Raw genomic sequence first — 13459 nt, forward strand, 5'->3', positions numbered from 1 at the left:
TACCAAGACCCTGGTTACACAGCCCGGATAACCTACGAGAACCAATGAACTCTGACCATGAAAGCCTTCGACAATAAATAAAATAAAACCATAATAAAAATAAATAAATAAATAAATAAATAAATAAATAAGTTGGTTATGAATAAAAAATCATTTTAAGTTCGAGCTTAATCATTATTGCACTATTAATATACTTCTTCTTAATTGTATTTCAGTTCAACAATTACTTTGATAAAATACGTATTTTGTTATGTGCAAATGGCTTTAGATACCTATTAGGTCCATAAATTACCATATAGCATATATTCCACACCAAAAACAGACAATTTGTTGTTGACAAAGGACAGCTGGACATATAAAGGGCCCCATGACCTTCAAGAGCTTAGGGCCTCATCAAACCTAAATCCGGCCCTGGCTGTGACTCAGTGGTCGAGCCTCTGCTTGGCATGCGGGAGGTCCTGGGTTCAATTCCCGGCACCTCCAGTTAAAGGCAAGGAGGTGATGTGCAAGACCTGTGCCTGAGACCCGGAGAGCTGCTGCCGGTCTGAGTAGACAATACTGACTTTGATGGACCAAGGGTCTGACTATGTAGCTTCGTTTTAGGGGAGGAGCTGTGGCTCAGTGGCAGAGCTTCTTCTTGGCATGCAGAAGGTCCCAGGTTCGATCCTCGGCATCTCCAGTTAAAGGGACCAGGCAAGTAGGTGATGCGAAAGACCTCTGCCTGAGACCCTGGAGAGCCGCTGCTGGTCTGGGTAGACAATACTGACTTGGATGGACCGAGGGTCTGACTATGTAGCTTCATTTTAGGGGAGGAGCTGGGGCTCAGTGGCAGAGCATCTTCTTGGCGTGCAGAAGGTCCCAGGTTCAATCCCCGGCATCTCCAGTTAAAGGGACCAGGCAAGCCCGTGATGCGAAAGACCTCTGCCTGAGACCCGGCTTTTGCAACCGGCGGCTGGGCCTGCATGGGCGAAGCACCTCACTTTCGCAAGCCGGCGAGAAATGGCCCGGCCCCACAGTTGGGGAATGGGCCGGCGTGCCCGGTGCCGCTTTGAGGAGATGCGGAGCAAAGCTGGCGAAAAGCCGGAAGGGGGTGAGGGGTAAGCATGGTAAGGCGATTGCGGAAGCCGAAGTAAACACGGCGGAGGTGGGGGGCGCGCAGGAGCCGCGGAGCAAGGCTGTGGCGCTGGGCAGGCCGGGGCTTTCCATCACGACCAGCGCCATCGTTCTGTCCGCCCTCTGCTGGGTCGTTTTCAGTGGAAACGTGGCACCACGGCGGCTGGATGCACCCCTCCTCCAAGGGTTAGTAAATCTACCTTCCTGCTGCATTGAACACACATGAAGCTGCCTTATGCTGAATCAGACCCGAGTCAGTACTGTCTACTCAGACCGGCAGCGGCTCTCCAGGGTCTCAGGCTGAGGTCTTTCCCATCACCTACTTGCCTGGTCCCTTTACCTGGAGATGCTGGGGATTGAACCTGGGACCTTCTGCATGCCAAGCAGAGGCTCTACCACTGAGCCACACCCCTCCCCAAATGATTGAGAATGCATAAAGCTGCCTTCTACTGAATCAGACCCTTGGTCAATCCAAGTCAGTCTTGTCTACTCAACCAGCAGCAGCTCTGCAGGGTCTTTCACATCACCTGCTTGCCTAGTCCCTTTAGCTGGAGATGCCGGGGATTGAACCTGGGGCCTTCTGCGTGCCAAGCAGATGTTCTACCCCTTAGCCACAGCCCCTCGGCAACCACAGAGGCTTAGATAAATTCATGAAAGGCACACCTATCGAGAGTAGCCAGCTATGGAGCCCCCTGGGCAGCGAGGAAGGCAGCCTCTGAGCATCCAATGCTGCACGCCACCTTGGATGTATCCCTTCTCTTCATGCCAGTCTTTTTAAAGATTCCCAAGGTAGCTGGCTGTTGGAAACAAAAGGACCTTTCACATGACCTACCTGCCTAGTCCCTTTAACTGGAGATGCCGGGGATTGAACCTAGGACCTTCTGCGTGCCAAGCAGATGCTCTACCACTGAGCCTCCCCTTGACCAAAGGGACTGCATGGTAACGATTACCATTGCCTATTGTAGCTCACGGGTCCAAGAGATTTGTGCAAAATGTAGGGTTCCAGGAAAACTTCAGCCCGGCTTCCTGACTGGCAGATTCCCTCCCTTTGGACGACACTCTGTGAGAGTATGAAGTGCCGTCCACGTGCCTGGGGAAGGCACCCTGAAGACTATCTCAACAGGGCTGCCTTCAGAATAAACTTGAGAATCACAGCTCATCACATCTGCCCACAAGACAGAAGGAACATCAGCTATAGCTTAGAAGAACAAAGGAGTCTCCCATCAGCAAGCAGAAGGCGTGTAAAAATTCAAGGTGGCCAGAAACACACAACACAAACAAAGTAAAACCGAGAACTTGTTCATAACACTATTCTGTTAGTTGGTTTGAGGGAGAAAACGTAACTTGAACATGTAAATGTGATTAGCGCTGGTCTGTGGGCCATGGCCATAAAAAATCTTTAGTGGGGGGGGGGCAAGGTTATGAGGAACTGGGCCCCTCTCAACTTCAGTTTCTACTCTCCCATCCTCTCCATTTTGCCTTACAGTGTGGTGCCTACCTGCTAATGTCCTGCAAATGAGCCAGGAGGGATGGTGCCAAACATTTTGGGAAAGCTACCGTAACACCCTAATTCCACACAGCCCCCCTCCCGACAATCAGGAACCCTCAAGGTGACCTCTGCTGATGCACCATCTTGTATTCTCCCCTTTCGTCTTTTCTCTAGCAAGTGCATGGCAACGGTATTTGTTCACATTAATGAACACATGAAGCTGCCTTCTACTGAATCAGACCCGTGGTCCATCAGTCAGTACTGTCTACTCAGACTGGCAGCGGCTCTCTGGGGTCTCAGGCAGAGGTCTTTCACATCACCTACTTGCCTAGTCCCTTTAGCTGGAGATGCTGGGAGTTGAACCAGGGACCTTCCGCATGCCAAGCAGAGGCTCTACCACTGAGCCACAGCCCCTCCCCGTTGCTTTCCTCACTTGGCAAAAATTCAGGCTGCAAGTTCTTTAACACAGATCTGTTCTCTCTTTGGTACTTTGCCACCACCTCATCTCTAGGGAAGTGGATGAATGCCCTTGTCCCAATCAGCCATCGTATGAAATGGAAGGGAGTCTTCTGCCTCGCTTTCTGTGCCCACACAGACAACAGCCAGGAGGGGCAAAAACTGCCCTCTCTCCTGCAGCAGGAGCACAGAGGAGGGAGGGTCCTCTGGAGAAGCAGCTTTACACAGATTCACACCACTGGCCTGCCCCATTTACATTGGCTGGCAGGGGCTTGAGCAGAGCTGCGGCTCGGTGTATACCTGTAGAACTAGAGATGCCCAAGGTCACCTGCAGACCAAACACAGGGTTCTGCCTCTGAGTGCCTCTGGGGTGAAGAAATGGGAGAGAGGGCGCTAGGGTCTTCGGGGCAGCTAAGGAGAGCAAAATAAAAGAATGGTGCAGGCCTAGCCCAGCGGTGTGATTTTTTAAATCGTAGCATGTGAGTTTATTATTAATACAGACTTAATGCCACTGGAACAATCATAAGATCTTCAATGGTTTCGTACAAAAAAAAAGGAAGAATGTCTAGGTCAGAAAGTGAGCGTTAAGACTGTTTGAAATTCAGCAGCTCTTGCCTCCAGGGCCGAGCGGGTGGCGGCGACTGTGAAAAGGCAGGGAGTGCTTTCCCACAAGGCTGTGGGGCTGCTGCCCATCCCTCTGCCGCAATGCCAAAGCAGGAAAAGGAAGGGGCGGCCTCCCTCAGGCCCCAAATCTTCACCTGGTGAAGGGGAAGCCATCAGCTCCGGTCCACACAGCAGCACGCGGGAGGAGCTGCTGCTCTGGAGGGCGGAGGCACAAGCAGGGAATCTGCCTCCAGGAACCCCCGCCCCCCCGCGGATGGAGCTTTTACACGGCCGAGACAGGGCCGGCCCGAGGTCCGGACAGACAGGCGGAAACCAGCGAGTGACAGATTTTGTTGTTTTATATACAGAATACAGGAAAAAAAGTTTCTGTAAAGCCTAAAACATTGCAATTACTTCTGTACATCAGAACTTAGGAACGGGGCTGGGAAGGGGGAGGAGGAGGTGGTGATTGGTGGAACAAAAGGACAAAAACAGGCTTACGACAAAGAAACGCTTTGCTACAATAGACAACCGGAGGCAACGTCATACCAACATGTAGCACTGTACACAGCTTAAAAAACACGGAACAATGCCGTCACTGGATGTATTTACACAGAACCCCCAAATACTTCTTATTATCCCGAAAGAAAAAAAGAGGATGCCCGTCGGGGGAAAAAATAAGGCCTCTGTTCTCGCTGCCCACAATCCACCTAGTGCAACTGTAGCAGGGAGGGGGCACCAGAGGCCGGGGGGGGGGGAAGGGGAGAAACCGGCAGGAGAATAGCACGTCTTTACATTAAATAAAACAGTGATAATTGTATAGAGATTTTTGCTGTATGAAAACTGTATTTCTCTTTTTTTAATATAAAACTATTGTCACTGGCACAAAATAGAACAAGTTTTTGATTATTTTACAACTGCAAGGGGAGCGCTCGGGCCCCCGGCGACGTCCGCAAGCCGGCTGCCTTCGCCGGCTCCGCCCCGGGCGCTGCAGTTGCCTTTCTCGCTTTTTAAATGAAATGTATAGTACAAATATATGTGCAAATGCCCCTAAAACTTGAGCAAACAATTAAAAAAAAAGGTAAAAGTTCTTCACTTCATGCAAAAGGGCGGCAACAGTCTCGTGGCCCGCGTAGGGGGTGGGTGGGGGGAATCCAGAAGACATGGTTCGCGAGTCAATGGGGTTTTGCCTCGATCTGGAGGGAGGCCTCCCACCCCCCGGGTCCGCTCCTAGGGCACTGAATTGGAGCGCAGTACGGGGACCTGGTGAGGCTTGAAGGACAGCTTCTCGGCCAAGTCTGTGTCTTGTGCTAAGGCAGCGGCGTCCCCCCCTTTGGGCTGTTTGGTCGCAAACTCCGTAATGCTGAAGACGAACTGCAGGCAGCCCAGCTTGATGTAGCTGCCGTGGTGCAGGAGGGCCGTCCCCTCCCAGCCAGCCCCGCTGCCCCCGATCAGGCTGGAGCTGCTGGCTTTGCAGCTGCAGGGCTTCCGGAGCGAGCCTTGTGCCTGGGACCTCATCACGGCTGCCTCTTCGCTCGGCGGTGGTGCCGGCGGCTGTTCCTCCTCCTGTTTCCGGTTCTTGTGGCGCTCTGGAAAAAGAAGACGTGGATGAGGACAGGGCCTCTCCAGAATGAACGTGACTGCGTATTTCATTCTGGATCAGGTAGAAGAAGAAGAGTTGTTTTTTATATGCTGACTTTCTCTACCACTTAAGGAAGACTCAAACCAGCCTACAGTCACCTTCCCTTCCCCACCACGAACCCCCTGTGAGGTAGGTGGGGCTGAGAGAGCTCTAGAAGAGCTGTGACTAACCCAAGGTCACCCAGCAGGCTTCATGTGGAAGAGCGGGGAATCAAACCCGGTTCTCCAGAGTCCACCGCTCTAAACAACTGCTCTTAGCTACTACACCACGCTGGCTCCCAAGCATGTGAAGAGCAAGAACACCCAAGCCAGTGATGTGGGTTTCCTGGGAAGGAGGGGGGGAATTTGGAAAAGGAAGCTGCAGCACTTGGAGGCCACACAAAGATGAGCTAGCAAGAGGGGGCTGGCCCAAGGCTTTTGCCTGGGTGAGCACGTCCTGGCGCTTTTCTCTGTGCTCCCAAGGAAAATCAGCATAGAAGGCCAGCTTGGGCTATCTGGTACTTCAAAAACATTTAAAAGCTCCACAGAGACTGCAATGGTAACCAATCCTGATGCAAGGAAGACTAGACACGGAGAATGACGAGACCAGAAGCATTCAGAGGCACGGTGTTTTGGGGGCCAGATTCTGATGAATATTAAGCTGCCAAATATGTCCCAAAGTAGAGCACAGGCAGCTGGCCTGAAGGGGGTTCACCAGATTTCGAGAGAGTAAAGGCTAGCTCAGGGGTGTCAAATATATGGTCATAGAATCATAGTTGGAAGGGACCACCAGGGCCATCAAGTCCAACCCCCTGCACAATGCAGGAAATTTACAACTACCTCCCCCCGCCCACACCCCTAGTGACCAGAAGATGGCCAAGATGCCCTCCCTCTCATCATCTGCCTAAGGTCACAGAATCAGCATTGCTGACAGATGGCCATCTAACCTCTTTTTAAGATCCAGCCCCTTGAGAGCCCTTATCCAGCCCGCAAGCCAGCTGAGGCAGCCACCTCCCCCCCGCCAATCTGGGCTGGTGAGGCATGGCCCAGCCTGACCAAGTGACATGTATGTCATATCTGGCCCTCATAACAAATGAGGTCAGCACCTCTGAGATCATGTCAGATCTCAGAAGCTAAGAAAGGTCGTATTTGGATGAGACCTCCAAGGAATCCCAGGCTCGCTATGCAGAGGAAGGCAATGGCAAAACATCTCTGTTACCCTCTTGCCTTGAAAACCCCTACTGAGTTGCCGTAAGTCAGCTGCGACTCGATGGCACTTTACACACACGCACAAACTGACAAGCCACTGGGCCAGAGAGGGGAGGTCAGAGATGCTCAGTTCTCTCTGCAAGCTGCTCAGGTGCGCGGCACTGTGCAAGGGGCATAAAGTTTTTTTTGGGGGGGGTCTTCACACAACGGGGGCCACTGCAGGTTCCAGTGCATGACACGTGGCGGCAGGAATGAGCCCAGCGCTTCTCCGGCCAGAGAGGCCGTGGCATCTAGAACTTACTGATCACACTCTGCACTTTGGCAACCATACTGCTGGGAGGGGTGAGGGCCGTCTTCTCGGAGAAGTCACACGAGTACAGGACGTTGTCGACCGTTGTGCCATGCTCACTGTAGTTGAGCAGCTCGTAATGCTTGGTGTTCTGGGAAGGAGGAAAAAGGAAATCCATTCACCAGGGAAATAACCAGGATGGCGAGGGCCGGAGAAGGGCCGTGGCTCCGTTTATAGAGCATCTGCTTGGCATGCAGAAGGTCCCAGGTTCTCAATTTCCAGCATCTCCAGTTAAAGGGACTAGGCAAGTCGGTGAAATGAAACACCTCTGCCTGAGACCCTGGAGAGCCCCTGCCAGTCTGAGTAGACAACACTAACTTTGAAGGACCAAGGGTCTGATTCAGACAAAGGCAGCTTCATGTGTTCACTACAGAGGAGACCCAATTTTTTTCCTGCCTGATATACTTCCCTTGCAAGGCCAGAGACACCTTGCCCCCTCCTCTTAATTTAGTCCTGCCCTTTCTGCCTTGAAAGCAAGAAGGCATTAAAACCTCCTGAACTGAGCGAACAGTACAATTGACACAATACTGACTTTGATGGACCAAAGGTCTGATTCAGTAGAAGGTACCTTCATGTGCTCAAGTGGGCAAGGGCCCCCGACCCCTCTGGATGACCCCACAGAAGGAAGACTTTACCTAACCCTCCCCCGCCCCCCAGCAGATGCATGCATTTAATCTATCTCCCTTCCCAGGATGCATCACAGGCCTTTTTTTGTGCAGGGGGCCCCCCACAGCCTACAAGCTCACCTCATCGTAGAAGATGCAGGCGTGCTTGCCAGACACGTAGTTGCAGTGACCGTAGTTTGTAAGGCACACGTCCATGTCAGCTCCTGCCAAGGGAACGAGAAGGGATGAGACTCTTGGGTCACCTGCAAGCTTGGATTCAGGCAGAAGGCAAATCCAAATTGGGAGCAGGAAAGATGCTGAGAGGGAATTCAGCCCCCCCACCTCCCATGTGAAGGGGAAGCCCCCCCCTCCAATTGTTAGTTGGAAGCCTCCGAGACGACCCCTTTCCCAACTGACTTGGCAGTGGGAATGGCTTGCAGCACGGTCACGTGGAGTTTCTGCATGGCCCAGAGGGGGATTCGAGGTGGGCTGGGAGCTGTGGGCCGCGCTCTAGCCGGGGGTCCCTAGCCATGCAATGAGTGGGCCCTTGCCTGTCCCAATGTAGAGGGTCCTGTAGCACATGTTGACGGCGCTGCCCATCCCCAGCAGAGGGTAGAAGACAGCCCGGGCCTGCACCTCCTTCCTCTGCCCTGCAAGACAGAAAGGTGATCTCAATAGCAAGTGCCCCCGAAGAGAGAGAAACCTACCTCAATACCCTCCCCTGTGACAGCAGAGCAGAGGCGCTCATTAGATGGCAGGAGCAGAACACACACCTCATCCCCCTAAGAACAAAGGCAGGAGCAGGGAAAAGAGGAGGAAGCCCTCGCCTTTGGAACACCCCCCCCCAACTTCTGCCCCTGATCAAATTGGCAACCTATGTATGAAACGTATACCACGAGGCTGAAGATTTATGAACTCTTATTGAATCATAGTGAGAAATATTAGCACTGCGCTTTCAGTTTGTATGTAACCAATTAGGATCCTTTTTGTTTGCATATAATATTGTTGTTATATTGTATATGATTGTCAGAAATTGATAAAGTTAGAATACATAATATAATTTGAGAAGAATTCCTTTTGAATGTGATACAGTGTTTTGTCTATACTGGCTTTTATACCTGATCAAATTAAGGCAGCCCAGACCCTAAAGCAGCCTTCCACCCAGATGTCACATGAACCACAGCCTAAATTGAATGTCCTTCTGAATGAAGATGCTGGCTCCTGACACACACACCACTGCGCTTGACAGAATGCAACATGCAATCTGTTCTCAGATGCGCACGCAACTGGCTCCGTAGCCCAACAGGCATCTTCCTGGCTGTCCGAAGTAGGGTATGAAAAGCCATGCTGGTTTCCCAAAAACCTCGCCTCCCCTGCCCCTCATTCCTTCAACAGGGTGTCATAGCTTTAAAAAGATCTTTTTGGAGGTCCGAACTGTGTGCAAAGGACTTGAAAGGATCCTTTATGGGGGAGAACACACACCTTCAGTCGTGTGAGCTATGAGAACAACCTCCTGACAACTCAAGTTTGAGGCATGGGGGGGGGGCAAGAGCATGCTTTCCTTCAGATGAGAGCCAAACTCTGCAAACACGGGCCACAGGCCATGACCTCTTGCCAACAACTGCTTGAGGCAGAACAGCGGTCCCTGCTGGAACAGGGACAGCACCTGCACAGCCCTCGGTCTCTGCTGGAGGGCTTGGGTTTGTTTTTGGAAAGGGAGGAGAGAAGGGACAAATCATTTTTTTAAAGTAGAATTTCGGTGTCTTCCTCAATGGGTCCATTCTGTCTAAAACTGCCCCCCCCCCAATAGACTCAGTCCTACCCTTATTTTGGCACCGAGCGCACCTCCACTTGGAACACTCCCTCTAAAAATAGGCAGGGGGCTAGGCTTAAGGTGGTTGGAGACGCTATGTGTAAAATACGCACATCTTTTGTTGCAAATGCTAAAAAAATAGTGCTTCAAAACATAACACTCTTGGGAGGGGAATAAATAAATTCTTATTTGCGGCTAGAAACTGACCATACAGAGTAGATGTTTACAACCAAGGCCAATAAAATTAGGAATCACCCAAGTTTACATTTCCACAGATTAAGGAAGTACATTAAGGTGACATAGCTTCATTGCTACTGCATAGTTATTTTGCAACCTGGGTGGTGATTGGTGAGCTGTCTCCCAGCTCCAGCTTTTGGTCCATTCACCCTCATCACTAGAGCCCATTTCCCTAATCAAAGGGTCAATAATATTGAAGGGCTGACTTGTAGAGGGGACATCTAAAAAATACACGCTCAATGGTTTCCAGCTCCCCTGTGTTACATGGGCAAAGTCTCTCCACCCTGGGAATTTTCTTAAATCTCCCTTCTAATATGGTAGATGGTAGGGCTGCACATCTGGCCAGTGTATAGGCCCTCCTATGTGTGTTCCTTTCCAGGGAGTATAAATATACAGCTGGTGCTAGAATATACCTGGAATGTTGAGGTGCTATAAATGCAGGGGATCTCAAGAGATCCGTTTGACACTCAGTATCTTTGACTCTTTCATTTATAGTTAGTCTATAAAATGGGTCCATACCCATTTGCAAAAGCGCTGGCGGAGCAAGTCCCAAATCTCTTGGGAGGGGAATAAGCCCCTGATCTCCACCTAGCCCCCACACCCAGCAACTGGCATCTATCATTTATGTATTTCGTATTTTATTTTTATTTTTCATATTTGTAGTCCGCCCTCCCTAGCAAGCTGGCTCAGGGCAGACATCATTTAAAAAACTTACTAAACATATAATAACAACAACAATAAAACTGTTAATAAAATCAAACCTTAAAACTATAATCAGAGATGGCATACAAATCCCTCTCTACTACAAAATCCCACACAGAAGGCTGCCCCTCAATCAAACCATTTGAAATACTTGAAGGGTGAGGGGTGGGGGAGGCCAGCAAAGATGGTATTTGCGGCTGCCCTCAGTTGCAGGCCTGGTGGAATAGCTCTATCTTACAGAGCCTGTGGGACTACCTTCATTCCCGCAGGGCCCTGGTGTTCCTTGGCAGAGCATTCCACCAGGCCAGAGCCAGGGCCGACCCTTTCTTTGCTACTTCTGCCCTTTCTTTGCTGCTTCCTGTGCAGCACCCAAATGGAGCCCTGGAGGGAACCAGCAGTTCAGAGGAGGGGGAAAGAAACAGCCCCAGCCAGGCTCCCAGCCTCGACGGATCATCCCTCCCCCCATGATGGGAAACCGCAAAAGAGAAAAGCCAATAAGTTGTTGATGAGGCCTGGAGAATAATTTGAGAGTGTGACTGATGCTCCCAAATCCCACTGTCCACTCATCTCCACAATTTGCTTTGGAGGAGTGTGGCAGTGGTTGAAAACGTAGCTCGACTGAACATGTTGGTATTCCTCCATGCCTCCAGAGCGGGCAAGGTGGCAGACGCTGCGTACGACCAATGCCCAAGAGCAGTGGGAGATGCCGAAGTTCTGCTTGCACCTACCTTCAGCCTGACTGCCCTCGGGGCTGGGCTGGGAGGCACCGCTGCTGCCTGTGAGGGGCTGCACTTTGGAAGCAAAGAGCTGATGGATTCTCTGCAAGGCCAGGAACTTGACCAGCTTCTCGTCCAGCATGCTAATCTCTATCTCTGTCGAGGGAAGAAGAAGGCTGCTGAGTGAGGGGGTTGTGAGTGGCGAGTGCCGAGTACACCTCTCTTGGCTACTAGAAGCAAAGCATCCAGTCCTAGAGCAAATGCTGCTCCCGCAGCAGGAAACAGCAGCGGGAAACGTGATCAGATAGGGCTAGCCCGCTCTCCTGCTATCTCAGAGTCAGAACAGACATATGGAGCATTTCCCCCTCTGTGTGCTGCCTCTGTCGTAACCAACCGCCTTTGGCTTTTTTGTAGGAGAGTGGCAAGCAATAGGAGACTGCAGTGGGTCAGCCCGCCTCAAGCCTACAGCAGTTGCAACATTCCTAGTAAAGGCTCACTGACGAGACTCGAGAGTAGAAATGTGAAGGTCCAGGGGGAAAAGGTAGATTGTTTACTCACCGAGAAGGGCCTTTCTGCTCTGAAGTAGAAGGGCATCTTGATCTTTGGGTGTTTCTCGCCCATTGCTAGGGGTAGGCAGGACTAAACTAACAACTTCCTGTTTCCTGGCAAGGAACACCTCCCCTTCCAGTTATTCTACAGCAAGCTCAAGAGACAGGGAAAGGCACTCACAAACAAGGAGTACAAACAACAATAAACTGAACGATAAACTTAGAACCATTCTATATGTATTGCTACAATATTATTAGGCCGATTGAAACCGTAGGCCAGTTTGGTGTGCTTCAGTCCACCCTTGTAAGATGATGTTGCCATCTCCGGGTGGGCAAGATGCCCTTCTACTTCAGAGCGGAAAGGACCTTCTCGGTGAGTAAACAATGTACCTTTCCCACTCTGAAGGAAGGGCATCTTGATCTTTGGGATCTCCAAGAGCAATGAAATAACGGGTGGGAACTCAGTCCTCATCATCTTCCACCACGTGCTGTAAAATACGTCTGCTGAATGCCGCTTCGGCGGATGCCATAGTATTGATTCGATAATGTCTAATGAAGGTAGTCACGTTGGACCAAGTAGCCGCTTTACAGATCTCTTCAGTGGAGTCTTGTTTGAAAAATGCGGCCGACGTGGCTGCGCTTTGCAGTGAATGGGCTGTGATCCCATTCAGAACTTGGAGACCACTGGCTAGGTAGGCTTCTCTGATGCATTGTCTAATGGATGTGCTGATAGACTGTCGGGACATGCGAAGTCCCTTGTTGGGTGCAGAAATGGAGATAAACATAAATTCCATTCTCCTAATGGATTCAGTTCTAGATATATAAATAGCTCTACGCAGGTCCAAGGTGTGCCAACTCCGCTCTCTGGGAGTAGAAGGATTAGGACAAAAGGAAGGGAGACTGATGAAACCGGGAACCCACTTTGGGGGTGAACGAGGGATCAGTACGTAGCACGACTTTATCTTTGTGAAAGATACACAAGTCTTTGCGAATAAAGAGGGCACCCAATTCTGAAACCCTCCTGGCAGAGGTTATGGCCACTAAAAATAAGGTCTTCATCCTTACTAATCGTAAGGAAACTTCTCTAATAGGTTAGAAGGGACTTTTGGTTAGAGCAGAAAGTAGTGTTCAGTCTCCAGGTAGGGAAGCGGTGAGTCACCGGAGCTACTCCTTTAATAAAAGCCTTAACCTGAGGGTGTGATGACAGAGGAATCCCATCAATATCCAGACAGTCTGAGGCAATAGCAGACACTTGCTTTCGTAAGGTTGCCGCTCTAAGGCCCTGCTGTGCACCGTTCTGTAAAAAGTCCAGTAACTGAGGTAGCTTAGGAGAGATAGGGTTGATCGTCTTCCAGTGACACCACCTGGAGAAGGCTTTCCAGGTGTATTGATATATCCTTGTAGTAGAAGGATGTCTGGCTTTGATGGTCCCCACCATCTCCATGGAAAGCCCAAGGGCTAAGAGCCTTGCCCTTTCAACCTCCAAGCGGACAATTGAAACCATCCAGGATCTGGATGAATCATTGGTCCTTGTTGAAGGAGATCCAAGGATGTCGGAATCTGCCAAGGTGCCCTGATGGAGAGCTCCATGAGTTCAGGAAACCACGGCCGGCATGGCCAATTGGGAGTGATCAGGATGACTTCCGCTCTCTCTGCCCTTATCTTCCTGATGACTTTCGGAAGGATAGGAAGTGGTGGAAAGGCGTATAGGAGACCCGGAGGCCACTGAGTCAGAACAGCGTCCATTTGCTCTGCTTCCGGATGGTAGAACTGGGAGAAGAACCTTTCCACCTGACGATTCTGGACTGAGGCGAACAGATCCACCGTGGGCGTTCCAAACCAGCTGGTGATGGCTTGAAAGACTTGAGTATTCAGCATCCATTCCCCTTCGTGGAGGGTCTGACGGCTTAACCAATCTGCCTCAGTGTTGTGGATGCCCCATAACCGTTCTGCCCTCAGAGACAAAAGTTGTTTTTCTGCCCAGATCATGATGGCCGAT

General features: G+C 50.8%; 1 protein-coding gene across 1 annotated transcript in view; it reads right to left on the reverse strand.

Moving 5' to 3' along the window:
• Positions 1–4849: 4849 nt before the first annotated feature.
• Positions 4850–13459, reverse strand: part of PHF12 (PHD finger protein 12) — a 37418-nt gene continuing 28808 nt past the window's right edge. Inside the window, exons 12-16 of the mRNA XM_056865331.1 lie at positions 10925–11068; positions 7996–8094; positions 7586–7668; positions 6792–6930; positions 4850–5250 (exon numbers count right to left, since the gene is read on the reverse strand). Coding sequence (XP_056721309.1) covers positions 4892–5250; positions 6792–6930; positions 7586–7668; positions 7996–8094; positions 10925–11068 — 824 coding nt within the window. The 3' untranslated portion in view covers positions 4850–4891. The remainder of the gene's footprint in view (positions 5251–6791; positions 6931–7585; positions 7669–7995; positions 8095–10924; positions 11069–13459) is intronic.

This window comes from Euleptes europaea, chromosome 19 (genome assembly GCF_029931775.1).
Source record: "Euleptes europaea isolate rEulEur1 chromosome 19, rEulEur1.hap1, whole genome shotgun sequence".
Lineage (NCBI taxonomy): Eukaryota > Metazoa > Chordata > Lepidosauria > Squamata > Sphaerodactylidae > Euleptes > Euleptes europaea.